This window comes from Patagioenas fasciata, chromosome 7, assembly GCF_037038585.1.
Source record: "Patagioenas fasciata isolate bPatFas1 chromosome 7, bPatFas1.hap1, whole genome shotgun sequence".
In the NCBI taxonomy this organism is placed as follows: Eukaryota; Metazoa; Chordata; class Aves; order Columbiformes; family Columbidae; genus Patagioenas; species Patagioenas fasciata.
This window is the reverse complement of record NC_092526.1, coordinates 12,455,498-12,482,617: the sequence shown is the minus strand read 5'-3', so window position 1 is coordinate 12,482,617 and position 27,120 is coordinate 12,455,498. Positions and strand designations below refer to the sequence as shown.

Sequence of the window (27,120 nt, the reverse complement as noted above, 5' to 3'; positions counted from 1 at the left end):
CTGCCCCGAGCTGCTTCCCAATATAGCTGGTGCACAGGACAGAGCAGACATGATCTCAGCTGCGTGGGAAGGTGCAAACTGTCTCCTTGCTGCATCACTGTGCCTTGGTGTGTGCCCTTCCTGGGTCCCTCACATATAGAACAGCGTTACTACATAGAGACTAGTCAGTTGAGCTACAGCATCTGCCCTCCTGCATGCTCTAGTACTCAGACTAACTCACCAGAGGTGGAATCACTGCCTTCTAAAACTGATAGTTCACACTGGGTGCAGATCACAGAATCAGAGTGGTTGTGATTGGAAGGGACCTCTGGAGATCATCCAGTCCAACCCATCTGCTAAAGCAGGTTCACCAGAGCAAATCACACAGGAATGTGTCCAGGTGGGTTTTGAATGTCTCCAGAGAAGGAGACTCCACAGCCTCTCTGGGCAGCCTGTTCCAGAGCTCTGGCACCCTCAAAGTAAAGAAGTTTCTCCTCATATTCAGATGGAACCTCCTGTACTTCAGTCTGTGCCCATTGCCCCTCATCCTATTGTTGGGCACCACCGAAAGGAGTCTGGTCCCATCCTCTTGACACCCACCCTTGAGATACTTATAAACATGGATGAGAACACCTCTCAGCCTTCTCCAGACTGAAGAGACCCAGATCTCTCAGTCTCTCGTCATAAGAAAGGTGCTCTAGGTCCCTAATCATCTTTGTAGGTCCCTGCATTACTCCCTCCAGTAATTCCGTATCCTTCTTAAAGTGGGGAGCCCAGAACTGGACGCAGTACTCCAGATGCGGCCTCACTGGGGCAGAGTAGAGGGGGAGGAGAACCTCCGTCGACCTGCTGGTCACACTCAATGCACCCCAGGTACTGTTGGCCTTCTTGGCCACAAGGACACATTGTTGACTCATGGTCAACCTGTTATCGACCAGAACACGCAAGTTGTTCTCTGCAGTGCTGATTTCCAGCAGGTCTGCCCCTCACCTGTACTGGTGCCTGGGGTTATTCCTCCCCAGGTGCAGGACCCTACACTTGCCCTTGTTGAACTTCATCAGGTTCTTCTCTGCCCAGTCCTCCGGCCTGTCCAGGTCTCGCTGAATAACAGCACAGCCTCTGATGTGTCAGCCCTTCCTCCCAGTTTGGTATCATCAACAAACTTGCTGATGATCATCACCATCCTCTGGAGGAACTGGGCTACACTGAGCTTCATCTGATGGTAACTAGTAAGGCCCCAGTGACCAGCTGTAGGTCTGTCTGGGGCAGGCAGTGCTCAGTGCCTCATTGCAGTTCTATCCGAGCAACCAGCCCCATATTTTCAGGTGGTCTCAGAGCTGCTTATCCTGGTGAACTGCCTACCCAAGTCACGCGGCCTGATGCCAGCCCACAGCGCTACACTTAGACTGAGAATTGGAAAGGTGTAACTGCAGTAGTGCAAAAAAAAAGTTTAAAAAAAAAAAAGTAGTAAAAACAGAAATAAAAGTAAAAACTGGGCTTAATTTACCATCTGCTAACTCCGCTCAGTCTCTTATAGCCTTATTGCTTTCCAAATATCTCCCACCCTCTAAATAGCTGCTTTTTGATTATTTTCCTCAAGATTGCTTTGTTTTCTCCCCATGCTGCATCTCACCTTGTTATTTCCTCTCTGCATTTACAACCTCCTCAGGTCATTTTCCATTATTTCTATACCAGTGGCTGTTTTTTTCTGACACACCTCCCAATTTAATATCTTCTGCCAGTTTAATTAAACACACTGACTGCACCCTTTCCAGGCTCGTAATGAAGATATTAAATAAAGCCAAACCTTGCATTACTGCTTGCAGTACCCCAAACAACTCCTCCCTATAGCCCTGTATGTTCCCATTAACGATTGCCCAATGTTCACAGTCCATTAGCCAGATTTCAATCTCTACAGCAGCATTCCTGTCCAAGCCAATTTCTATGTACACATCACAAGATTATTTAAGACACCAATACCATCCTCTTTTCTTTAGGTGTATGGATCAGTGTAGCTATGTTTTTAACTAGCTGAGAATCTGCCCTCATGCAGCTCCGTCTCGTGCTTTCCCTTTGTTTTCTAAAGCTGAAAGTCTGTGAAAAAAGGTGATGTTTGATTTCTTCCTGCTCAGCATTAGGTCCCAGCTCAGCTGTCAGTTCAGCCCAACCACCTTTCATTTCATCAGGGTATGTGATATGTTGCCTCTCAAATATTAATTCAGCCTTGCCTTGCATATTAACACTGACAGAGATTTGTTTCAATGAGTTTCCATTGCTATAACTGAGAGTACAGTCAAGTTAATCCCATTTGTTTCTTCTGGCTTCACTCTCTGGTATGGCCCCAACTCTGCCAAATTTTAAAGACCAAGTGGGATTTAACACCCCACTGATATGCTCTGTTGAATGGGGAAGTCCAGGCATACTCTAGCGATTGTGGGCCTGTATGCTTACAGATATTTTGTCTGATTCCCAAATCCAACTGTTTTTTCCCATCCAGACTTACTGGAGCTACTTGTGTGACTTCAGTGCATTAGACCTCAGTAGCTTAAGGGTGACTCTATGAGCTAGGAGGAAATTTGGCCTGCTTTCTTACAAACACTTTTGTGTTACCTTTGCATTGCATGTCACCGGGGGTTTACCCAAGGTCCATGATATTTATAAAGGTAATTAGAGTTGTTCATTAGCAGGTTCTCACAGACTCTGGGATACAGTCCATCTAGATTCCTTCATCCGTAGATTTTCAGTTCTTTCCTTTATTCGCATGCTTTGTGCCACATCTCAGGATGATGTTAGAGCTGATTTAACAAGGATTCCCCCAGCTATAGGGGAATGCAGGCAGAGCTCCTCCTGCCTATCCTCTGCCAAACCTGTTGTGCATATACCACTGATGCACCAGGGGAAGGTGGCGATGGATGCAGCGTTGCGGAGGCAGCAGCCAGAACATCCTGGGCAGCCCTGAGCTCTCAGCTGCTCTTTAGGACAGGGCAGTCATGGTTCAGGAAAAAACAGCTCAGGTATTTCAGCTATCCTCTCTCAGAGCTCCCAAAAATGTTCTAGACTTTGAGCTCTAGTTCTGAATACTGACACAGCTATCTTTATTTTGTATGCATGCAGCTCCTTTTCTTCCTAATTCTGCTTTAAAATCCATCCTTCTCTAGGGAAGCTATTCCAGAAGAATAGCGAGGCAGCTCCCCTCCAAGTGTACCACAAAGGTTATATGTTTCTTGGTATTTATTGTTTGTCTAATATTATCCTCTCCCTTTATCTTTAGCTCTCCGTTCATGGCTCTCTATAAACTCTTCTGCAAACACAAAATTAATTCCACCTGCACATCTTGGCAGCACTGAGGATTTCCCAGTTTGGCCAATGCACATCACACTGCCAGCCAGAGCTTGGAAGAGACATGGAAGGAAGAACCACTTCAAGCACCTGGACCAAGGGAGAACCATTAACTTTTAGCAAATGAGGCTAGGGTATATTGGTAACATTCCTCTTCTGACCAGTAGAGGGAGGTCATGTAAATACACAGTAGTCAGAGCACTGTGATTTTATTATTCTCATTCCTGTAGTTCTTAATTTAATTCTCCCTCTTCCAGCACAGGTGGATGGGTGAGGGCAGATACATCTTAACCTCAGAGAAATTACGAATGGCAAAAATTGCAAGAAAAAGGTAACATCAATTATTAGATCAATTAGTGTATTTGGAAAAATCAGATAAACTTTTGAACACATCTGTCTGCCTTCAGGTCTGAAATAGCAGCCCACATGTTCAAAAACCTGCCTGCTTTTCTCAGCTGTACTCATCGATTGAAATCGAACCGAAGCAAAACTTTTCTGCCTACAAACCTGTCTTGCCTGTATCCACAGATTATCACAGCTGCAGTAATACAACCCCACAGAAAGGCTAATGTCAGCATCCATGATGACTAGCCTAGGCTGGAAGAACGACCATATCCCTGACCTGGGTGTAGAGGAGATACGGCTGGTTGTACAAGGAGGAGGACAGAAGGCTGAGTCAATAGAGAGAAACATGACACGATGAATATGAAGTATCTACCCCTACTATCAGTTAAAACTTCTCAGTACAGGTTAAAGAGGGAAATAAAAAGTCATCCCAAAAGCTGGACCCTCTCAAAATGTTGGGGAGGAAGAATCAATGGTGACAAGGAGGAATAATGTAGATTCCCACCCCCCGGTGAGCAGCAACAGCCCTGTGAAGTAACGAAGGGTTTGTATGAAGAGTGGACGGAGCAGGGACCAATTCCCATTGTGGGACAGTTGACAGCAGCTACTTAGCATCCCAGAGGGAGCATTTGGATCTGAATTGGCACTTTCCCCTACTCTTAAATAATGCATCGATGAGACGGAGATATTTGTGACTTGCACACAGCAACTGGCTGAGCCACTGCTGCCACATGGTGAGGAAACCTCTGAGGGACATACATCACCCTATGGACACAACTGTCCTAGGCCAGCCACACCTCCAGGCTTGCCTGACTGCTTAAGTCGGCTCGACCCAATGATAAAAAGCAGAGAAAAGACGCTAATAGATTTTGACTGAGACGCACCACTTAATCCTTTTTTCCCCATCAGTAAGCTCTCTTGCTTTCCCTTCCTAGCAGGCATTATGTAAATTGAGAGTCCCCTGAAGTGATATTTGAAACTGCAGGATCATACAAGAAAAGGCACAATGCTCCTGTGCCAATACAACCTCCTGCCCCTACTATTCTTTTTCAAATAATACTATACTCATGGTAAGTACTATAAATATGTACTCTACCATCCAAGCACCTAATGTTTTTAAATGCCACTTTGTTCAGGGGAAATAGTCTTTGTTAAATATGGTATTCACTGGTATCAAAATTTATGTTTCAATCTGATTTACTATATTTATATTTATTTATTTATTTATTTATTTTTCCCAGTTGATTACATCAGCTAAATCTCTTTCTAAAGCAAATTCTTAAGGGAGGCTGTTGATATCTTATTGACAATGTTGGAAATCATCAGCTGTTGGCTTATGTCTGAACTTTACAGCCAGTTCCTGGGACTTGAAGGATGCACAGTGAAAGGGTCACCAGGAAAAGGAAAAAAGCTTATATCACAGTGCTATCAGTGTATGTGCTGTGATCACTACAAATAAATGAGTTAGCCAATTTTAGCTGAAGTAGCAACGTATCAGATTAAGTAACAGAACACTGAAGCCCTAAGTTTTCCATAGCACAGAGAAAAAAAACCTCTTCAGGACTTCGACAAACATTCTTCTAGGGCATTGGCAGTAGTTAAAGCTCATTCAAACTTGAACCCCTGTCTGTCTCCCTGCTATAAGAAAGGTGTGATTTTCAGCAGCAATGACAATGACCATCACCAAGAGAAAGACATTTAAAATCCATATAGAAATCCACTTTCCTACACCCTGAACTTTATTTCTTTTTGCAGTGTTGAAAACTACAACAACCACCCAGCCTGATGTTTTATTCAGAAAGATTCTTCTTCCAAAGACAGAATTGGTTTCTGTTTCACAACCTTCCACTTCGGTATTTTATTGCCATGAATTATTCGGGATTAGTAATGAAGTGTGGATCACAGTGTCCGGAGTCCTTTGCAGGTGGTGTCTGCTCTAAACTGCTATTTGATTCTCAACAGCGTTGTTCTCACTTTATTTAAAAATATTCATTGTAGTTTCTAATGTATACAGAGTCCCAAGTGATCTACTGAATATTCCCTCAATTTTCTGGTAGCTGCATTTATATTTGTTGTATAACTTTGGGCAAGTGCAGGATTCACTGTCCTACTGAAGGTGATGTGTGTTGTTCTGATGTCCTCCTAGAAACCTCTATTATCAGGTTATACATCAAGTATTTAGTTTCCCTCTTTCATTGCCATATCCTGCAATCTCACTCAGCTGTCACCTCATCTTCCCACACAATAAATTTGCTTATTGACATAAACGACTGTTTTGCTTGAGCACAACTTTAGTGTTTGGCCCTTAGCTTCTGTGAGAGCAGCGGTGACGCCCAGAGCAGATGCGACGCTCAGGTGCTTCCTCAGCTTATTTGAGGCATCAGCGCAGAAAGAGTTTGACTGCTTGACTCATGACTAAAGCTGTGTTTAAGGAAGGAAGGGCAGAGGAAGGCCTATCCAGCACAATCAAGAAGAAAATCTGCAGAATCATCACCATAACCATCTTGCAAACTTACATTTCTCACTAATCCCATCTGGCCTGATCCAAAGGTCATTGGATTTTGGATTTGGACCAACGTGCAGATGTCTTTGCCTGTCCAAATCCTGTGTAGAATAAAATGTTGGCTCTCTCTATTGGCAGAGGATTTAGCAATAGGAAGGAGTTCAGTCCAAACCCTTTCTCCATGTGTGGCTGTTCCAAGAGCTCCGAATTCACAAGGGCTCAACCTTGACTCTACATCCTCCCACTTCTACTGCAGGATCATCTGGTTTTCCATCAGCGTGACACTAATAAGTAACTCACATGAGCAAGTAACTGAGTAGCTAAAGCAAAATGTTAAAAAATAGGATCTCCTCTCTGCTTTGATAGCCAGTTATTAACTAATTGGTGTGGCAGTACTGGGAAGGCTCTAGGTGGTTCTGTAACCCATCATGACAAAATGTGAAAAGCAGATAATTTTTATTTCATTATGCTCTTGTTCCGCACAGTCTTCAATATTGTCAGAGTGTTGTATGAACTTTAACCAATTAATGAAACATGAACTGCTTATTAGGTGACCCAAAAGGTCTCTTCCCTACGATCTGTGAATAACAAATCAAAGCCAATGTGCTGGTGGTAAATGCATATGCATGAAATCTTTTACGATATCATGGATAAAATAGCTAATAATAAACCTCACAGCATTCTTGAGAAAACAAAACAAGAAGGGAAAAGAAGCCAGGAAAAATAAAACACTCTTGTGCAAAACACTGCCTAGGCACGTTAGCATCAGCTAAATGATCAATAGGTCACCATTATGTATGATATTTACCTCCCATCTGCATTACTGCATTGCTGTGCTGAAATGTCCAACAAGGCTCATATCAGCTAGCACTTCCTTCATTAAAACCTGCCTTCATATAAAATTCACCTTGATTTATGAGTTTGCATTCAGTGCTGTACATTTGAAGGTAACACTGCCAAACTTTCTACTGTGTTCACCTGCTGGTTGGAGAACAGAGATATTTCAAGATGAAAACAAACTAAAGATGGTTGCAGAAAGCTTATTATTACCAAAGAACGGAAAATAATAGACTTGTGTATATGCTCAGCCTTCTGCCACCATCACGTCACTGTGTAATACCATTTTCTGCTACTGAAAAGTAGTCTACACACCATGTACTTCCTTAATCACAGATTTATTAACTCTTTCACACACAAACACACCCCCCTACAATGATTCATTTGCTCTCACCACCTAAAACACGTTGGGGGCAGTTTTCTTGGCATTGCTGAATAGAAACATACTTGAGTTTAGAATCTGGAATTTCAGGTGTTTTCACTTTCTTTCATACATACAGATTTTAAATTCAGATGGGCTCACATTCAAGCTCGGTCCAACCCTCATTTTCCAGAAGGTGAATTTTAACTCCTTCATCATTTGAATGTTAATTGTGTAGCATCACAATAAAATCACACATGCTCCTTGAAGGCATGAAAAACTCCCTCCTGACCCTTAGAAATATCTGCCAGTTATTCCTAAATATAAAGCTGGCTAATAACAAGTTCTGTAAGTAATTACACAGCATAGAGCACACAGAGCCTTCCTCTTACTGCACGCTATATTCAAGGGAACACTGCGGAGTGACAAATTTGTAGTGTTGAATGAGACATTTTCAGGCAAGAATTTAAGAAAGGAGGGTCAATAGAGAAGAGAAACATTAGGAAATGTTCAACAGGAATAGAGAAAAGGGGCTTCACTTGATAAACAGATTTTACCCTATCTGTAAATCTCTTTGCCTCATTCACCATTCTGAAAATCTATGACTTTGAGTTCTCAGCAAGTAGCCCCTTGCTCCTAAACATTTAGTTTTGGTCTGTCCAATGACTGCAGATTTATGTACTTGAACTCTTTCACTTCCTAACATTCTATAAATAAGCCCCATCTGGTCTATCTCTCCTCATGTCCAAGTCCTTTTTCCCCCCAGTCTAACTCATACAGTCCCGGTTACCTAATGCTTTCCTTTAAATAAACTAGATTTTTCAAAACCTGATCTAATGCCCACGTTCTTTATGTCCCTCGAAAGAAGATTCTAACAGCTGCTTGCTGTTACTACACACTAGATCAAGTACTCAGAGATGGATCTATCAACGAGGTCAGCTCCCTCCCGACACTACATTTATTAATCTGCTGCTATTTCAAACTTTGCTTAGCTTTATTATTAATTCTACTCCACCACACTACTCAGTATAGACATATTGCATTTCATATTCCATTTACCCAATTGACCAAGATCATTCTGTGAACAACTTCATCCTTCCAAATTTTAACCATTCCTCCTATTTTAGCATCATCTGATACCATACAACAGCTTAACATAAATAATGAAGAAAATGTTAACACAAAACCAACCCTGTAACTACCTGCTTTTGATCACAAAAATAAATTTGTCTCTCTTCTATTTTTTTTTGTTTGCTTGCTATATAAGAAACATCTCTTTATTCCTACAAGCTTTTCTCATCTGGGTCTTCCTATTGACTTTACCACAACTGCTCACATAACTGGAAGGATTACTCTCATAGTTTGAAGTTTCCAGGATCAGGTCCCAGTTCTTTACTTGTCTTAATAATTTATTACCTAACCCATATATGCAGAGTGTGTAGAATAATACATCCTGTGAAACTTTGTTAAAAGCCTCTGAAAATCCCAATATGTCTGCTGCTTCCCTCCCATCTAGATCAATATTTATTTAATTTAAAAAAGGAATCCAATTTGCTTGACATGATTTACTTTGCACAAATCCATGCTGACTCGCATTATGAGGCTGCCCCCTTACTAAACTCTATGCAACTGTAGCCTTACGCTGCTAGGAAAGTTGTTTTCGAGACTGCATTTATAGGCAGCAGGATCCTCTGAGGTGCTGCAATGCCCAACGTGAGGAATTCAGCACATACTTATTGCCAAACTGGTCTGTTATTTTCCAGTTCAAACTGTTTTCCTTTAAAACACCAAAACAACATTGACTCTTTTCAAATGATTTGATGCAAGCTCTTAGGTCTGATGCGTATTCACATTACCAATCATGGCCATGTATCAGGAATCATCCTGTGCCCAGCATTAAAAAATCCCTATGTAGAAACAGCCCCCAACACCCAGGGAATTTAGGCCTTGGCAACAGCCCCACTGTTGATCGTATTGCTGGGTCTCAGTCAGAAGCCGGGCCAGATCAGCAGAAACAGACAATCAAAATGTCAACAGCACAGAGCTATCTGGAGGAGCAAGCAGCTGCAGGGTTTCCTTCTGCTTTGTGTTCCTGTCACAAATAATGCTCCACACTATTCAAGTGACTTCAGGCGGGCTGTTCCTCCTGTGGTGACATGAAGCACCTTCACCTATCCCACTGCTCCTGTTGCTGATCCCACACCTCATCTGGAGATTGATGCTCAAATACAATGATGCGCTACTGTTTCAGCATTTTGGTTTTGCACCCTTAGTCCTATTTGTTCAGACAACAGGTGATGTTCTCTTTAGCAAGTAGACATGCCAACAGAGTATGCCACTCAACACTCATCTTCTCCTAAGGCTTCAACTCCCAGTTCTGCTGCTATCATTATATTCGTCATGGCTGCCTGGACTAAGTTCTGTCCAGGACTGACCGAGGGAGCAGAACCCTCTCTGCTTTCTCATTCGTTCCATTTTGACAGTTCCCAAAGCATTTCCAGAATCTTATCCTACCAATAAGTATTTTCCCAGCTATTTGTCTAACGAAGTTTCCATTTTTATTTTTCCTCCCCTCCATTTCCTCTTACTACATGCTAACAATGCACCAAACTGAGCTCTTACTGACCTCTTAAAGGAAAATCTGTATGCATACAATAGTTAGAATGGGCTGGAGTACTTTGATATGTATTTGCCAGACTGGCATTCATCAGGACTATGAAACAGAACAAAATCCCATTGCAGTAATGGGACTTTTTAACCCCTTTGTGACAGTACAGACAAATGCCCCTTCAACCCCATGTGCCATGACAACAGCTGGGCACAGAAACACAAACCTACCCAATTCCAACCATGACATAAATACAGAATTTGTTCAAACAGTATCAAGTCGATTGTGGCATTTCTCAAGTACCCTACCTTGAACTCCATAGGAGTGTACTTCTCATTCTTGGGGGTTGTGTTGCCCTTGTAATGGAGGTGGTTGGGAGTGGTTGGGTGGATAACAGTCGACTCCTGGGACTGCCTCTGACAGCGCTGGCAGTACACGTAAATCACAAATGTTAAGAGGCTAGAGCCGAAGAAACAGGAGACCCCAGTGGCAATCAGATGGATGAGACTAAAACCTGCAAGGGAAGTGACAACAGATGCTATTTTCAAAGAACAGCCTTTTTCCCTCTCCCGACAAGACCACAGGTGCAAATCAGAGCTATGACATCTCGGGTTCAACATTAATAAGCTGTTAAAGCCTGAGTCTTACATTCTAACATAAACTGACATAATCTTCCTGCAAATCAGTCTCCCCACTGCAGCTCTGCCTGTGCAGTTTAACGGGTTCATGCATTGTTTTCTCAAAGCTCCCTCCCTGTCTCTCCTCTCTCCCCTCTATTGATATTGAAAGTAAACATTATGTTAAGCTGACAGCTAAAGAAATGAGCAGTACAAACAATGCACATTAATGGATTCCAAAGCATGTATGTGTCGTGGAAAAAAGGGGATAAAATGCTCAGTGTTTCTTGGAAGGGGAAGGGAGGGAAAAGCCCTTTTTGTCAGCTGCCCAAAATGCCTGTGGGACTGGATGTGGGCTGGGGGAGTTACACATTCCTCCCCCATGTAATCCAAATGTGCTCAGCATTCTTGCTTATTCATGGGGTGGCATTGCCTTGGCCATGTTTGCACTACCTCTGAGGTGTATTTGTACGGTCAGCAGTGAAACAGGGGTCCTCAGGGGAATGAGAAAGATAAGGTGGACAAAGGAAAGGGGGGAACTGTTTGAAAAACACTTCTTTGTTTGCTTTCTCCACAACCTGCAAAGATAGGAAGCAAGCTGCAGGCAGGTGCCAGCAGGGTAGCTACAGTACAAATATTTCAAACAGAAAAACCCTCAGACTATAAAAGCGTCCTGCAGAGATGTCTCCACGCAGGATGGCAGCAGCACCCTCCACGCTCAGCACTGACCTCTGCAAGGAGCCGTAGCTGTGCATCCCCGTGCTGCGAGGTACCTGACTCACAACTCCGGCTGGCAGGGGGAACATGAAATCAAACAGTGCTCCTCATTCCTCCCTCACCTCAGAGACTTTTACCCACAGGGTAAAACCAACCACCATCAGATCTCCACTTACAACAGAACAAACAGCAGCAAACTTTACAGCCACCAAGTTAGCGAAGCAACCAGAGGCAATCTTGGATGGCAAAACTTTATGGCCCCCTTGTCTTCTGCTACGTGCAGCGGGGAGTGATGATGGCTCCAAAATCTACTGTCTTTCCTCTATCATCTGTGAAGCAGGAATGACAGGGGCCCTAGTGCCTGGGGGGTGACCCCAGCTGCTGCCCCACAGGCCAGGTCTCCCAGGGGACAGCCACATCGGCTCAGCGGTGACCGCAGCGCTAAAATTCCTGTAACACTTAAAAAGCCAATTCATTTGGACAGACTGCTGTGTTGCCTTGAATGTGTGCAGAGAAATGGAAGGGACTACTCAAAGAGTGGCTTTAAATGAGCTTCATTCTTAGTCTGATCACGGTGTGCATTTTTTGGTGTCATCTTACATTTTAACTGATATGCTTTTCAAATGGAGAATTCTGCCCATTAGTCTACTGCTCTCCTCTAATCTTTAGTTAAAAAATATCCTCCTGAGTTTAAAAAGGACAAAACTAGTGGAGTTCTACAGCAAAATAATGCACTTCAATCATAATTACAGTGAGGAACATACAGAATTTATTCAACTGACGAGCTACATTATTTTTTAAACCACACTATAAAATTCTATTGCAAAATTACCACTTTCTATTGTGTTTCGGATGATCATCCAAAAAGCAGCAGAAAGATGATAATTTCCTACTAAATGTTACAAGATTGTTCCAAAAAGACATTTTTTTTTTCTAAAAACCTCTGCCTGCTTTACATCACATCACTCATGAGAGTTAAACACAGTATATGCCACATGACACTGTCACATTCTCCTCCTGTCCAGCTTTGGTTATATTGCAGTGAATGTTTCATTTCACTGCTACATTTACCAAATCACTACAGTAGGAAATCTTTTCTAAAAGATAAAGCTCTCTTACATTTCCCTCTCACCTTTGAAAGACCCATCTGATTTTTCAGGTTACTTTTAGCTGTATCTTAGGGAAGAAAAACCAAATTATTTTGTTTGCAGTATCTGAATCCCTAGGGGGAAGCTTTCTGGTTCATCATTTACAAAATATAGATTTTCTGAGATGCATCAACAGAATTTCTATTGATTGTCTTCTTTGCCAAATATTGTGGAGCACTAAGTAATAAATGATATTAGCTATGGTTAAATGTAGATTGCAACAGCAAATACAATGGTGGTGGAGAACGACGGACATGTGGATGTCGTGCATAACAGCAGAATGCAAGCCCTAGTGAGGAGTCCTGAAACCAAGGTAGGTGCGTTGCACCCTCTGAGGGAGGAGTGATGCAGAAAGTCAACTGTTACATTGCAGGTGCTGAAATCTTAATTCCATTGATTGCCCCACTGTCACAAATTGAGAGGCCACATTTCCATGCCACGGGTGGCATGCCTTTTTTTTTTTTTTTTGCCACGATCTCCACAGGGACAAGAGATTTTGGCAGCCTGCAGATCATCTAGATTTCAGGAAAGCAGGGATGTGATGTTAGCAGGAATTGACATGGTCATTAGTGTGAAACTAGCATTTTAAAATGTCAAAGGAACTGCCATTTTCTTCAGTCTGCATTTTTATCATAGGGGCTCCTAGGGCAGTGGAAAAGTGACACTAATGACTGGATCTTTCCAAGTTACATGTAGAAAGGAGACAACTTCTGTGAGAGGTGAGGACTTGAATGAAAGGAAGTGCTTGGAGAACAAGTATACACTCTAATCTCATCCTATATCAGGAAAGGATCTAAGAGACCCTGTTCACTCAGATCTTTATAGGTTATTTAAAAACACCTGCCTCCAAACAGCTGGAGGCTTACAGTGGTGTAATGGGGAATATCCCTTCCTTTTTCATGCACCATTTACCCTGTGGGTAGAGAGAGTCCAGCAATGTGCTCCCTGGTAATTAATGACCCTCAGTGGCCAGCCCAAACCCCAAAATAAATAAAAATCTTGGAACTGACAATTGGATATGCAATACATTCCTCCAGTCTGACTCAGACAGCAAGACTCCAGTGGAATTAAGGCTATCAGTGGGATATGAGCTGTATAGATTAATGGTTTGGTTGCACAGGGAGAAAAGAAGCCAGGTTAAGATAAAAATAAGATATATAGTTAATGGTACCCTACCTCCACAGTTTGTGCTCTCATCAATGCTGGAGGCTGGGAGGATCACTAAACAGAGAGAAGATTGGAGAAAGTCATCATTTTGCCATCACGTTACTTCTTTTAGTAATTAAACCCCCTGTGCTCCAGACATGAGAAGATGCTCATGTGTTCTGCAGCAAGCTGAGAGTCTCTCTAAATTGAATGATAAGCTCAGAGTGTGAAACACATGCAACAAAACATCTCCAAAGACCTGAGAGTTACAGTGCTGTTACCTGATCGCTTTTTAGCTTTTTTGATATAGGGGAAATAAGAAAGCTAAGAAAACCATGAAAAAGAAGAGTACCATTGCCGAGAGATTTCAGATTTTTAAGCCAGGGCACTGTAGTCCATAAAAGGACATGTGGAAAGGGGTTATTCAGTGTAGACTCATATAAAATATTTGTCTGAAATATTCAATATCCACAAAACACAGGGTGGAAGATGTTGATGACCATCTATCCTTCCACAGTGTCAGTCTCTTAGACCCTTGATTAATGTCCCCACTTCACACACCAATTTTCTCCATCTGCCTCACCTTATTTCTTTGCTCTTTTGGGATGCTTCTTTTGATACCTGTACTTAAGGAACTTCTGTTGCCCATGCTCATACTGAAAACAGACATAATTTTTATAACCCAGCCTGAGATGAACTATGCAAAGTTAAAAGCTTCAATTCAGGTGAAGCAATACTATTTACTTATTATGGAACTAGGTAATTCTGTTTTAAAGAAAAGCTAAGCTGCCTTAAAGGAATGCCAGTTATCCTGTGCCTTCCACAAGGGACTTTATAACATGTTTGTTTGTTTCCTTGCTTTTCTAGAAGCATCCAAACCCAATTTATACTAGAGAAAATCTCAGTGTATCTTTACAGTCTGGGCACGAGCTGCTCTCCTGAATTGGACCACCCTCTCCCTCCTTGATGACACTGTACATACCAGGAATTTCATTATACAGGCAATCTTGGTATTGCGTGCTGTTTCCGACGCACTGAGAAGAGTCTGGGCTGTGTACCTCGCAATAACGGCTGCGGTACTGGATGCCTTCTTCATTACACAGGCTCCACTCCGACCACTCTGACCAGCCACCTGAAATGCCACATCAGGAAAACACAATGACAACATCATCAAGAAGGAAAAGGATCCCTTGTAGATGACTTTCCTCATGCTAAAGGATGTCTAGATCCTGGCCTGAGCCTTCTTCACACATCTATTCCAGAGGCCTTTAGGGGATTTAATTTTCTCATTTCATATAACAATACAAGCATCATACCCTACTTGTCAGGTTGTAGTTTTCTTAATACAGACTGAACCAACCCTTGGGTGGAGAACTGCACAGCACAGAGTCTTAAAAGCTCCTATATCAGCGCTTTGGTTAAGATGTACAAGGAGCTAGACGGGGCAATGTTGCACCAGGACTTCAAATTTTTGAGGTGGCCTTCCAGGGGCACCCTGACAGCCAGCACAAGTTGTAGCAGCTAGTTTTGCTGATGTCCCCATGGGCAGGAATCAGCCTGCACTGCATCAACAATACACACAGGCAGTTCAAAACCAGCATAGGTCTAAACCCTGTCCTCTGAGCTGTAGCACATGCTCATCTGCCTGTCTGAGCAAGAAAAAGGAAGGATTGTCCCTTCAGCAACCATATAGACTGATGCTTCATGACTCCTTTTGTTTGTCTTTTAAGCTTCCACACTGAAGAGCCAAGCTCCTGTTTTTTCAATTACTTTAAATGGATCAGCCTTTAACAAGGTTTTGCCGGTCCAGAGCATAGGCTAGTAAAGAGGTAAAGAGAAACATGATATGTTGCAGTTGAATACTACAGTTGAATTTCCATGGCTCAATAGACATTTACTGAATGAACAGAAAAGCTTCTAACTGGTGGTGTTTCTGATTTATTTTTTAAACATTTTGCAGATGTGCCTTGCTCCCACCACCATCCAAGCCAGGTGGAGCAGGGACAAGAACTGGCTACCTTCACAGGGGTGCGTGTTGCAAAGGGCCTCCTCAGTGTGCAGACCAATGCAGATATCCTCTCCGCTGGACGGAGCTGGATTGGTGCAAGTCCGCGTGCGCTGGTAGTGTCCTCCTCCACAGGTTGCTGAGCAGTGAGACCAAGGAGTCCAGCAAGACCATGAGCCTTTCACTGAGTACATTGAAAAGCAAGGAGAGAGAGGTAGATGCCATTGGTTACTCTTCGCACTGTGACAAAGCTGAAGAGCCCCAGTATCTCAACTTCCAGACCCACCCTGCCCAGACTAGCTAGCAATTTCTTGCACCCCAGGACATTTGGGCCTGACAACAAAAACTTCATATCAAGAGAGGGTACGAGTGTGCTGCACTCTGCAGATGCAGAATGAAGTATGCCCGAAAAGACCCTGCATCATGAAGTGCCAAAATAGAAACTGTTACTTAGCGAGGTCACTGGAATATTCTATTCTATTCTATTCTATTCTATTCTATTCTATTCTATTCTATTCTATTCTATTCTATTCTATTCTATTCTATTCTATTCTATTCTATTCTATTCTATTCTATTCTATCCCATCCCATCCCATCCCATCCCATCCCATCCCATCCCATCCCATCCCATCCCTTTTTATAAAAAAGAGTTGACATTACTATTATATTGTCTACTGACACTTCGTCTACATCAACATCAGATTTTTTTGGGAAAAGAGTGCTGTACAACCTAAGTGGAGTTTATACAGCACCCTTCTGTGGGGGTCCCAAGTCCTCTAGTCCCAGCCTTCAGAAAACAGAAACTCACAGGCTTTATCTGAGCACAGCCCCATAACCAGCTAATAGTAAAACTAGGGAGGGACTTAAGACCCCTAATTCCCACCCCCCTTGTCAGGTTACTAGACTGCCTGATTTGCAGGTCCACATGCCATTATTTCAGAAGACAATAACCTGATGACTTAGTGGAAGATAAACCCGGGGTTTGTGTATACACATTGAGTGAGGCAGGGAAGGAAGGAGACACAGAGAAATAGTAATCATGCGCTCAGAACAGATCGTAAAACGTCATAGTGTCCAAGGGGAGAAAACAGCACAGAAGAAGGGCACAGACATTAGTGAAAAGCCACTGAGAGCTTCCAAAATAGTACTAATAGCTGCCTTTATAGTGCTAGAGTTATTTTCTTTTTATAGGCCATAGAGTGCAATATTTGACACTCTTGCTATGCTCTTGCTGCACATTCTGATCATATTTTCCTATCTGCATTGGAATTTTATCTTTGTATTGAATTTTAGAATAATAATAATACTACTATAATAGAGCATTTTCAAGTGCAGGCCACAAACTATAATGCCAGAGGTAGATAATTCCTAGAACTGCAAAGAGGCAAGGTAATTTGTGTAAGATCACTTAAATTTAGTTTAAATAGTTATTACAGAGCAAGAAGGAGGATAAGGGAGAGAGAATACAGTAGTCAACAGTCTATTATTACTATTCTGGACCAGGAGTGCAACATAAACATGAGGACAAACTCGAAAACCAGGAAACCAGGCAAGAATACTCCCTGCTGGCTGTGCAGGAAATGGTAACTGATGTCAAGAGTAGATGCCCATCGCAAGAACAATACGTAAGCAGGAGAGGGGGAAGAAACAAGTATTCACAAGAAGAACCGCCACATCAAGCATCTCAACACAGTATTAAGCCACATTTATTAAGCCTGTTTCCTCATCTAGGTGCAGATGCACCACAATGCCCTCCACTGGATGGAGCATCAAACCTTCTTGAAGCAAAAACTTACTAGACAAGCCACAACACTATTTTCTCCAGAGGATGTGGCTGTGTTATACTCTGAGCCTAGGTGAAACATAAATCATAGCACTAAAGATCACATACATGGGTCATTACAATAGCTTAAAAAAAAGAAAAATCCCCCAATTTTTAATTTTTTTTAAAAAAGGAAAAATCCCCAAAATTAAAAGGAAAAAAAAAAAAGGCAGCTTGGATATACTGATTTTTTTTTTCTTGTGGCTCAACCATTAAGATGGGGAAGAACACCTCTGAATTTCACTCAGGAAGGTGATAAAGATGATCATAGTTACCTGGGCAGGGATGTGGATTGCAGTCTTGGTACTCCATCGCTGACCCCACGCAGGGCAAGCCACCATTTTTAGGCTCAGGATTTGTGCATGTTCTCTTCCTGGTCCTAAAGCCCAACTCACAGTCCCTGGAACAGGAAGACCAGGCGCCCCAGAAGGACCAGCCCCCATTGATAATCCGTGCAGAGGTCTTACCAGTCTTGAGGAGGTCATCAACAAGAGCTATGAGGAAAACAAAAAGATACCACATGATAAAAATCAATCAGTTGTTGGTCTTTTAAAAAAGGTTGCAGCTCATTGGTAAAATCAGGATTTTTGTGCCCTGGGAAAGAGGTTCTGTTTAAACTCTTAGCAAAAACTCTTAGTTTTGTTCCACAGGGTTATAGCTAAGCTAGACACAAAATGAAATCTGGACACACACAAACTGAGACTACTGAGAACCTTGATAAAAGACCCTTCTGGGCAACTGTGGCAATCAAGGCTGTGCCCTCAGGACACTCCTTGCATCACAGCAGTAGCAAAGGGAATAACCCCAAGGGTTATTCACAAGAGGACCCCCAGAGAGAAAGAAGCATAAAGACACACTGTCCTGTAGAATGGTTTGTCTCTTCTCTGCACCCTCATTACTTGCCTGTTCTCTGCCTGGCAGTAGCAAGAAAAAATCTATACACTACCATAAGCACAGAGCTCACAACCGTGTTGACTTCCAAGTCAATGGGCTCATTCCATCCCTGCCATTCTGCAGTGATACTAGTCATACATGCCAAGACTTATGTAGGCACAATTGGGTTCTGGTTGTTCTGAGAGGATCCCCCTTCTACCACCCAATCTAGGCCTGCCCTATGGCCCCAAGAGCCGGCAAGACGTACAGTCAGTATCACACACTGCTGAGCCATCATTGGGGCAGAATCGACTCTCGGTCTTCTTCCTCCCGAACTGCAGCTCATGGGGATCGGACAGCTGGGCACGACACGTGTAGCGGAAGCGCTGCTCCTGGCGAGCACCATTCTGGGTGATGTTGACGGGCATCCAAGGGGTCCAGGGTGTGTTCCTGCGCACCTCTGGGCAGCTCTCTGGGTTGCAGGTCTTATATTCCTGTCAAGAAGGAAATTCACTTTCTCCTTACTTATTAAGCAGCAGCAGCCTAACTGACAGATTTATTTACATCCCAGAAAATAAAACAGTACCCTCTGCATCCAAAACAATCTCCATCCACCTTATCTGACCTCACAGACACCAGTTTGCGCTGGGCACAGCACAAAAAGTGGTGACTGTGGAGGTGGTGGTGGTGCATAGCTTCAGGTGGACCTCAAGGGTGAACTGTGCTTGCTATTTTTATATTTCCCTCAGGTTTGTGTTTCTTTGCTGACTCAACGTCCTGTGGGGTTTCAAAAGCTTGGTGCATTATGGGGAAAAGAATAATTCAGGCAATAGATAATAATAACAGCAAATAAGTTTTCTGCTGTGACCCTGAGATGCTGCTCTCAGGTCAGCCTAGAGGAGCCCCATGAGAACAAAATGTCAGTTAGGTTTCTTCCTTGAAAAGTTTATTGTTTTATTTTTAAGATGGGTTTAGATGATCTCTTTTTACAGCTACTTTTGTTTGGTTGGCTTTCTGAACTCTCTATTGAGGGCTGTGAACCATTTGCCGTCCTTGCTGTAGAACATCCATTGAGCACAGACAATATTCTGGATGGATGGAGATGGGGTGATGTGGGGTCTTTACGATTCTTGCCGCTAGTGGGAGGAATTCCAGTGGCAAACATTGCATCCCTGTTTAAAAATAAATAAGTAAACCAGTCTTTTCTGGCAGAGGAAAAAGAAAAGTAATGCTTCAGGACTTCATGATTCTAGAGTAAATGCCAAACAGCTTGTGAGCAGATGGGAGGTTCCAGATCAAATCTGCTTACACTGAAAGAAAACTCTCCATAAAACTAATTACAACAGCTGCATGTAACAGCTGCCAGAATAGGAAAGGGAAAATAGAGAGAGAAAATGCGTAGCCATTGCCTCACTGATGGGTTAACTAGGTGTTTGACCTGTTGGTTACTCAAGTATGACAGTGAGACTCCTTTCCAACGCATGTAGGGCCTTCCTTGACTCAACAGGATCATCCTTGGGAGTGGGACAGAAGAAAAAAAAATGCTTTCAGGTAAAGGACTGGATATTTGAGCTTACAGAGGCCTAAAGGAAATGTTCTACACACCGATCTGTCCTTACCTGTGTGTGCATGTACTTGCACACACATGCACACACATATAACACACACAATCACATGCCTATTTCATTAACTCTGGGAATCTGCCACTTTGCTGCTCCCCAGTTCATTTCAGCATCCTCTCCAGCAAAAGCTGAGGATATAATTTTCTTTTAACTTGAGAAATAAAACCAAGATGAAGAGAGGAGTTAAATACCAAGTCCCTAGATGCTCAATATCAATAGGTGCCCCTTATGCAATGGCAATAAACAATACGTACCACAGCACAACCTGGACATGTATTTCCATTTTCACAGGACCTCTGCCTTGAATGAATCCCTCCACCACAATTCACACTACATTTATTCCAAGGACCCCATGAAGACCAAAAAATTGGTAATGGACATGGACTGTTCTCATTACAGAATCTGAAAGAAGAAAGCGCATTGTTCAAAAAACATCCATGTCAGCACATTGGGGGAAAAAATGGTGGTGAATGCAAGACTCCAAGTTGCATTTGGGTGAAATTCGTGCAAGCACAGAAAGCCAGCAGGAGGCTGACACAACAGATTAGCAACATTCCTATTCACGGCAGAGAACTGTGCCCTTTGTACAGAACAGGGAGTGGTTAACCAGGCTGAGCTCACCAAGCTAGCTGAAGTAAATGATTAAGATTGCTTTTTTGAAAGTCCTGAAAGTCCTATAAGCTCATAACTTGTACTGAATTCACAAAAGAGCTCATAAGCTGAAGCCCATGTGACATAAAGAGAGTGGATGGTAAATATTTTCAATGGGATGCCTAATGGGAGGTCAACTCAACATGGATCTGTCACTAATGGCAGGCGCTAAACTCTTGACAATCTTCTCTTCACATGATCTGGCCCTTACTGCTGCTGGGACCCTAAAAAACTAGTGTTTGCAACTGGAGCTGAACTAGATGCTAAGTGCATCTACAAGCAGGCCCTAAATTAATGCTATTTCATGTTCCCATTTTAAAAGGCAACTTTAATTTTGTTCAGCTTTTTAATCAATATCGTTCTCAAATTGAATCACGCAGGACTGCAATTGACTCAGATGTAGTCTTTAAAACCCAAAAAGGACCATTCTGAATGGCCACAAATCAAACCAAACATTAAAGTGTCCTGAATTAAGGAAGTTAAATGAATTGCCCTTTGTATTCTGAGAAATGCAGAGAGATCTGTCTTAAGTGACCACTCAAGGGACATGCAACAGCTTACTACCAAGCAAAGGTGGCCTTTAATGAAATGTCAAATCTGGAAACCAAATTGGCATGCCTTGAAGCACAGCTGGCTCAGTAGGTTCAAGAAGTACTGTCTTTTAGTGATTTTGCATGAAATTTGCTTAGTTTTGAGGGGGAAAAAATACGTTTTTCTGATGTGAGCCCTGCAAAAACTCAGCACTGAATCTGTGAGTTAAGCTATATTCTGTCCTGACCTTCTTTTGATGCAACAGCACAATATAGACTTAGGATTGGTGCCATCGGCAATGAAAGCTGCACTTATTCACCTGCCTCCTCAGGGATGGATCAGAACAGTGTTAACTGTATCGATAAACTCTACACTGCCAACAGTAGGCACAGCTGCTCCTTTTGTTGAGGGGATCAGCCCTCTGTTTGGGGGACAGGAACACTTGTGAAGGTCTGAGAGGACCTGCTTGAGAGGGGAGACAGCTCTGAAGTCTCTGATGGTCACAGACACATTGAAAGAGAGTGGCCATGCATATGAGCATCCTCATCTCTCCCAGGCTCTAACGTTCCTTCTGCTTTGTGCATTCAGCCAAACAGCCTTATTCTGCATTCATAGAAGAGCCACCACTTCTAGGTGACAACACTATAACCACAGAAGTGACCACCCAGCACTGGGAACGCCTCTTACCTTTCTTCCCTGCTCTGTCCAACGCAGACCCTGCCACCGTACCGTGGAGCAGGGTTGCTGCAGGATCGCTGGCGAACCTGGAAGCCAATCCCGCAGGAGGTGCTACAGGGGGCCCAGGACGACCAGGGTGTCCAAGCGCCATTTCTAACAAAGGGGGTGAGAGGGAACAGGTTACCCAACAATCTGCTCGTGTCATGCCATGCTTAACAACAAAACACATAAGGCACTGGCTCATTGGAGAAGAGATTATTCCTCTCAACTAGACTTCACGTCAGCAGAGTTCTAGAAAAGGGAGTTTCAAAAGTGTTTAGCATTGGTCTAACCTTCCTCCCATTGAAGTCTACTAAGAACTGGAAAGGAAAATAATGAAGCCAATATTGAATGATTTTGAAAATGCCTCCTAGGAGGCAAGAGTGTCGTTGCTGTAACTCTCACTGACTATTCCCCCTTCATCTCCTCTATGTCTCATAACCCCCCTTTTCTGAGTCAATGGCTCATCCTAAAGTTGTATGTCCTGGATTCTTCCACACAAGCAGTGCAGGTTTTGAGGCTCAGCAATGCTAGTTGTGTCAAAGATATAAAAAAACCTACTCCCTTGCTAATCCAGTAGGTACTGATGCTTTAAATCTCTTACAGCGTTACTACTACCAGCTCCCATGGTTTTATCACAAACCTCATAATATTTGGTGTTTTCCTGAAGCCTTCATCATTGAATCCTATTAAGTAGAAATCTTAAATTTCATTAAAAATAACAATAATTGTTTCTAGCTTTCATGGCCGCCTGCAGACATCACTGCAGCGTGACCTTAAATCTGTAGAAACCAGAAGGCAATTAAGAATTCAGAAGCAGGATCAAGTTTCGTGGTTTAATGAGTGATTGCATCTCTGTTGAGCAGTGGTAACTATGCCTGCAGCAAACGTGATGTAAAACCCCTTGGTTCACACCTCTGCAACAGAGATGTTGGCAAATGCTCCGCACCTCGCTCCTGCAACAGGCTGAACACGTGCGAGCGGCCAGTGCTGCAACGGTGCTGCCACGTGGAAACTCTCCCGCCTGCTTGCACAGAAGCCAACATTCTCATCTTTAAAATCTTGCATTAATTAAAGCTCACTTTCCTTGGATTTAGCGGCATTACTTAACCTCGGAGCAGGAGGAGGAACTGTATCTCATCTCTTCTGTGCTGCAGGTTTCGCTTCGTATGGAGCCAGTGGCAACGCTGTCTTACAGAACTGCCTAATCTTGACACTTCACTGCCTTAAGCCAAAAAATCTCATTTCTTTTGGCTGTTTTTTTTTTAATTTAAAAAAAAAAAGCTTTCTAAAAACTCTAGTTAAAAACAACTCAGGTGCTCTCTGGCTCTTGAAAGCTAAGCTTGAAAACAGATGTTAATTTTCAAAGCATTTACTGAACTAATAACACTGCTGGCAAGAAATATTTTCTGGCAGAGCACCAATCAGGGCAGAGGATGAAAGTTAAAACCCACGTTGCCCTTCACACTTTTTGTTTTTGTTATCAACTCTTGCCTGGTTCTTGGCAGCTTTATTTCAGAATCCTGTTAGATGTTTCTCCCCTCCTCTTGTTCTCTCATCCCTCTCCCTCATTCCCTTCCCCTCTCCCACCCCAAACAAGGTCAAAGAACAAGAAACTCACTTATACAAAAATCTGACTATTCCATCTTATTCTGCCATGTTGTATCCCACCTACTACCTCCTCATTCCTTAACCCAAAAGAAAGACTATATGTAAAATCACAAAAAGGAAAAATCAAACGGAAGGTTGCTGTTATTGCAGAAAGAAAAAAAAAAAAAGGGAAAGCAATTTCTACTCAAAATTCCCCAAAAAACAATTCTCAGCATCTATTTGTGTTCCAGGATTTTTTACAGAAATAAAGACACCTTCCATTTTCAAATCTCCAGCTTCCTAATGGAACTCTTCTTCAGGCACCCTGCTTCCTCTTTGCAAAAAGGAATCTCAATGCCATATGAAGTCAATTAAAGGAAATTTGAGGGCTGAGGAGGATGTAGGATGACCAGATGTCCCTATTTTTCAAACCATGCTGTTTTCCTGTGTCCTAAGATTGAATAATCTATTTTTCATCCCCTTCTTAGAAGCTGTTCCTGCCTCTTCTGCCATCAGAGCAGCATCCCACTGGCATGTTTTCCACTTGCTGCTGACATAAAAAGCCTCCAGCCTTGGGAAGGCTGCGCTCAGCCCACGGTGGCAGCCCAAGGGCAGGAATGACTGCACGCCTTTGGGCCAGCACAGCCCACAACTGGAAGGAGAGATGCCAATTAAAACATAAGTATTGCTGTATTTCTGGTGCCAAGCCCAATGCTGATCTCCAGGGAGGAGTCAAGAGACAGCTGTCCCTAATGGAATGAACATTTATGGAGAAGATAAAGTAGATAAAAACTGTATTGACCCAATATTTACAAAAATATTGGCTGGCCCCACCCTGGTTAAGTAGTGCTTAACCTTTTGCTTCCTCTTGCCTTGAGTCATGACATCATGTAGCCTGAGGGTGGTGGGCTAGCACAGACATAAACACCATGGCTACACCTGGGCACCCAACAGAGGACATTTAGTTTCCATACTGCCCAAGCACCAGCTTCAGGGGTTTCTGGAAAGGCAGCACTTGGACACGGGCTGAGCTGTCTGAGTTTGTTCGAGTGCTGTGCCCGGCAGGCAGGACTCCTAAGTGCCGCTGCTGCCAGACGATGATCTGTTGCTTTCACCCAGCCAGCGTGCTGCAGACAGCTCACAGACTGGAAGAACAAGGCAAACAAGCCTTGCTTGGAGCGAGGTTAGGCCCTGTCTTTACAAGCTTTGCTCTGAAGGAAATCTGTTTGCTTTTGGCAATGTAACTTCGGAATCCAAACTTGGAAAAATTATAAACTTACTGTATTTTTTAGCTTATTGCTGTTCAGCTGGCTAACAGCTACCTCTGCCGTACCTTCTTTGCTGAGGGAAACCAAGGCACAGAGTAGGAAAAGTTAATGTGTACATTAAGTTGGAGCATCCATCACCCAAGAGACCTGGCTGAAGGCCCTTCTCTGAGACCTCTGGGTTCCTTCATTTCTCATTGACTTCAAGCTGGACCTCACACGCCTCAGTTTGGCTGGATACAACAACATGGTCACAGAAACACAAGGAAGGAGCTAAGCTGTGGATGGCACAACTCTTGTCCCCTTCTTAAAAAGCACAAAGATTCTGAGATACCTTGAGCAATTTGCGACCTCAATCCTGGCCCCTTCACAGCTGCGACCTCCACAGCGAGGACGAGGGCTGTCACATGAACGTGACCTACACATACAGGAGCCTGTGCTGTCCCCATCTGAATGCTCACAAGGTTGCCATGGGGACCAAGGCCCCAATCTTCCATTTGTTGTCAGGTTTTTCACCTAATTTTAAAAGAAACAAAGGTCATTAATAGTAAGTTTACATTTCTGGAGACAGCCCCACAATAGAAATTGCAAACAAAGCTGCTGGGGGGATTAGGATGCAGCTTAGATGGGAGCTGTCTGTGCTTGTGAGCAGGATTCAAAACAGAGAGTTGTTCTCAGACAATGCCGCATCAATATTTACCCTCCAAATTCCACCCTGCATACCTAACATGTGCGCACAGGCACCCAAGCCGACCCAGCCAGCACCACACCAGGCACACGCATCCATCTGCCCTGCCACAAAACCACCGCGCGCCCCCGTCCCACACTGCGCAGCTTCAGCCTTTCAAGCCACCCTGCAGACGGTGCTGATTGTCCCCCCTCCATTATGCTCCTGCCTCAGCGATGCTTGGGACTGTTCCTGCAGGATATTTTCTGAGTTAGCATTCGCATAACCATAGTGACCGGCTGAGACTGGGGTCTCGCAGGGCCTGGCCCTGTCAAACACACAGTAAGAACTGGCTCCCTTTCTAAACAGAGCTGTAGCCTAAACAGCTAAGCTGGGTGAAGGATAGAAAGCGAAGGAGATGGTGGTGACTAGAATTAATGCTGAGGATCACACAGTGGGCTAAAGAGCAAGAATTCATCTCAGGGCAACTTATAGACCAGAGCGCGCTACTATCTGTTTCCTCTGCCCTTCGCTTCGTGCCTGTACAGCCCTGAACAGGCTGGGGCTTGAGCTTCCAGTGCGCAGTAATGAAGAAGTAAAAATATGGCAGCTCTGGCAGAACAAAAGCATAAAAAATGGAACTATTTCAGCCCAGGACTGGCAGAAGACAGGGTGTCAGATCTTGCTCTACTGTCCCTTGTTTGAACCAGCGCTGCTAGCTGAGCGCCAAGCCAAAGGCTGGGGCAGCGAGCTGCCCAGTCAAGGCTGCCCAGAGGAGGCGGGTGCTGCCTGCTCCCACTGGGAGTGTTCCCAGGGCCCGCTGCCTCCTCGTGCCCGCTCCATCGCTGGCACCAGCTCTGACAGCAAAATCCAGCAGCTCCAGGGCCATGTCTGGGAGGCTGCCCTGGACACCCCTGCCCTGGCATCTCCTCTGCTCCCAACTTCAGGAGCACAAGGCAGAAGGACATCCAAGCTGACCCTGCCCAGGTGCAGCTATTTCCTTGCTGCAGTGCAGCACCATGATGCACTCTCCTCTGGCAGCAACCTCTGTCCTCTCCACCCCATGTCCCAAAGCACAGTGTCTCGCAGGTGTGGAAGCACTGGTGGCAGCTGCCTGCAAGTGGCTCATTCCCACTGGTGTCACCCATGGGGTGCTCAGATGCTCAGTGGCTTTGCGAATACTCCTGGCAAAGGCAATCCTGGATTTGGCCTTGGTGTCACACGCAAGCAGGGGTGAAGACAGGAAGAAGCTGCCGCCCTGGCAAACAGCCCTGGCCCCAAATCTGAGCCAGCTACTGCTGACAAACCCCACTGTGCCATACTTCACTGAGCCCTGCATTCAGCAGGATCAGTCCCCTGGGCTGCCCCAGGGGAAAATAATTTCTCATGCTCTACAAATGAGGAAACCAAGGCACGGAGAGGCTGCGAGCCTGCTCAGGAGCCACACAGGGAGCCAACCACAGCCACAGCAGTGGTGCTTTCAAACACATCCTCTGAAACATGCTGCTCCGCGCGTACTCTCCAAGTCTGGCACTGCGTTAAACACTCACAGCGCACCTCTGGTGGGCTGTCATCTTCCCCTCTCACCCATCTACAGCAGCAGCAGAATTATGCAGCAGTGGCATGGAAGTAATTTAGATCTGTTACTGTGCTTGTCAGGCTGTAGTTGGAGGGTTTCAAGCATCTGTTGCAAACCTTTGTTTGCATTAGATTATCATGTAGTCATAAAAATTTGCTCTGGGCTGCAGGTTACAAGGCAAGATGCCCAGAGAACACT

General features: G+C 43.8%; 1 protein-coding gene across 8 annotated transcripts in view; it reads right to left on the bottom strand.

The window, feature by feature from the left end:
- SEMA5B (semaphorin 5B) overlaps positions 1–27,120 on the bottom strand; it is a 268,808-nt gene that overhangs the window by 8,502 nt on the left and 233,186 nt on the right. For 6 of the 8 annotated variants that reach the window (XM_065840807.2, XM_071810814.1, XM_065840805.2 and 3 more), the window contains 9 exons: positions 25,011–25,192; positions 21,792–21,935; positions 20,177–20,324; positions 18,569–18,794; positions 17,703–17,921; positions 15,619–15,789; positions 14,583–14,732; positions 13,631–13,675; positions 10,281–10,486 (listed from right to left, as the gene is read on the bottom strand). In XM_065840807.2, the coding sequence (XP_065696879.1) occupies positions 10,281–10,486; positions 13,631–13,675; positions 14,583–14,732; positions 15,619–15,789; positions 17,703–17,921; positions 18,569–18,794; positions 20,177–20,324; positions 21,792–21,935; positions 25,011–25,192 (1,491 nt within the window). Of the gene's footprint in view, positions 1–10,280; positions 10,487–13,630; positions 13,676–14,582; positions 14,733–15,618; positions 15,790–16,255; positions 17,193–17,702; positions 17,922–18,568; positions 18,795–20,176; positions 20,325–21,791; positions 21,936–25,010; positions 25,193–27,120 lie in introns of those variants that run through there. The other 2 variants (XM_071810817.1, XM_065840808.2) reach the window with 2 other exon arrangements.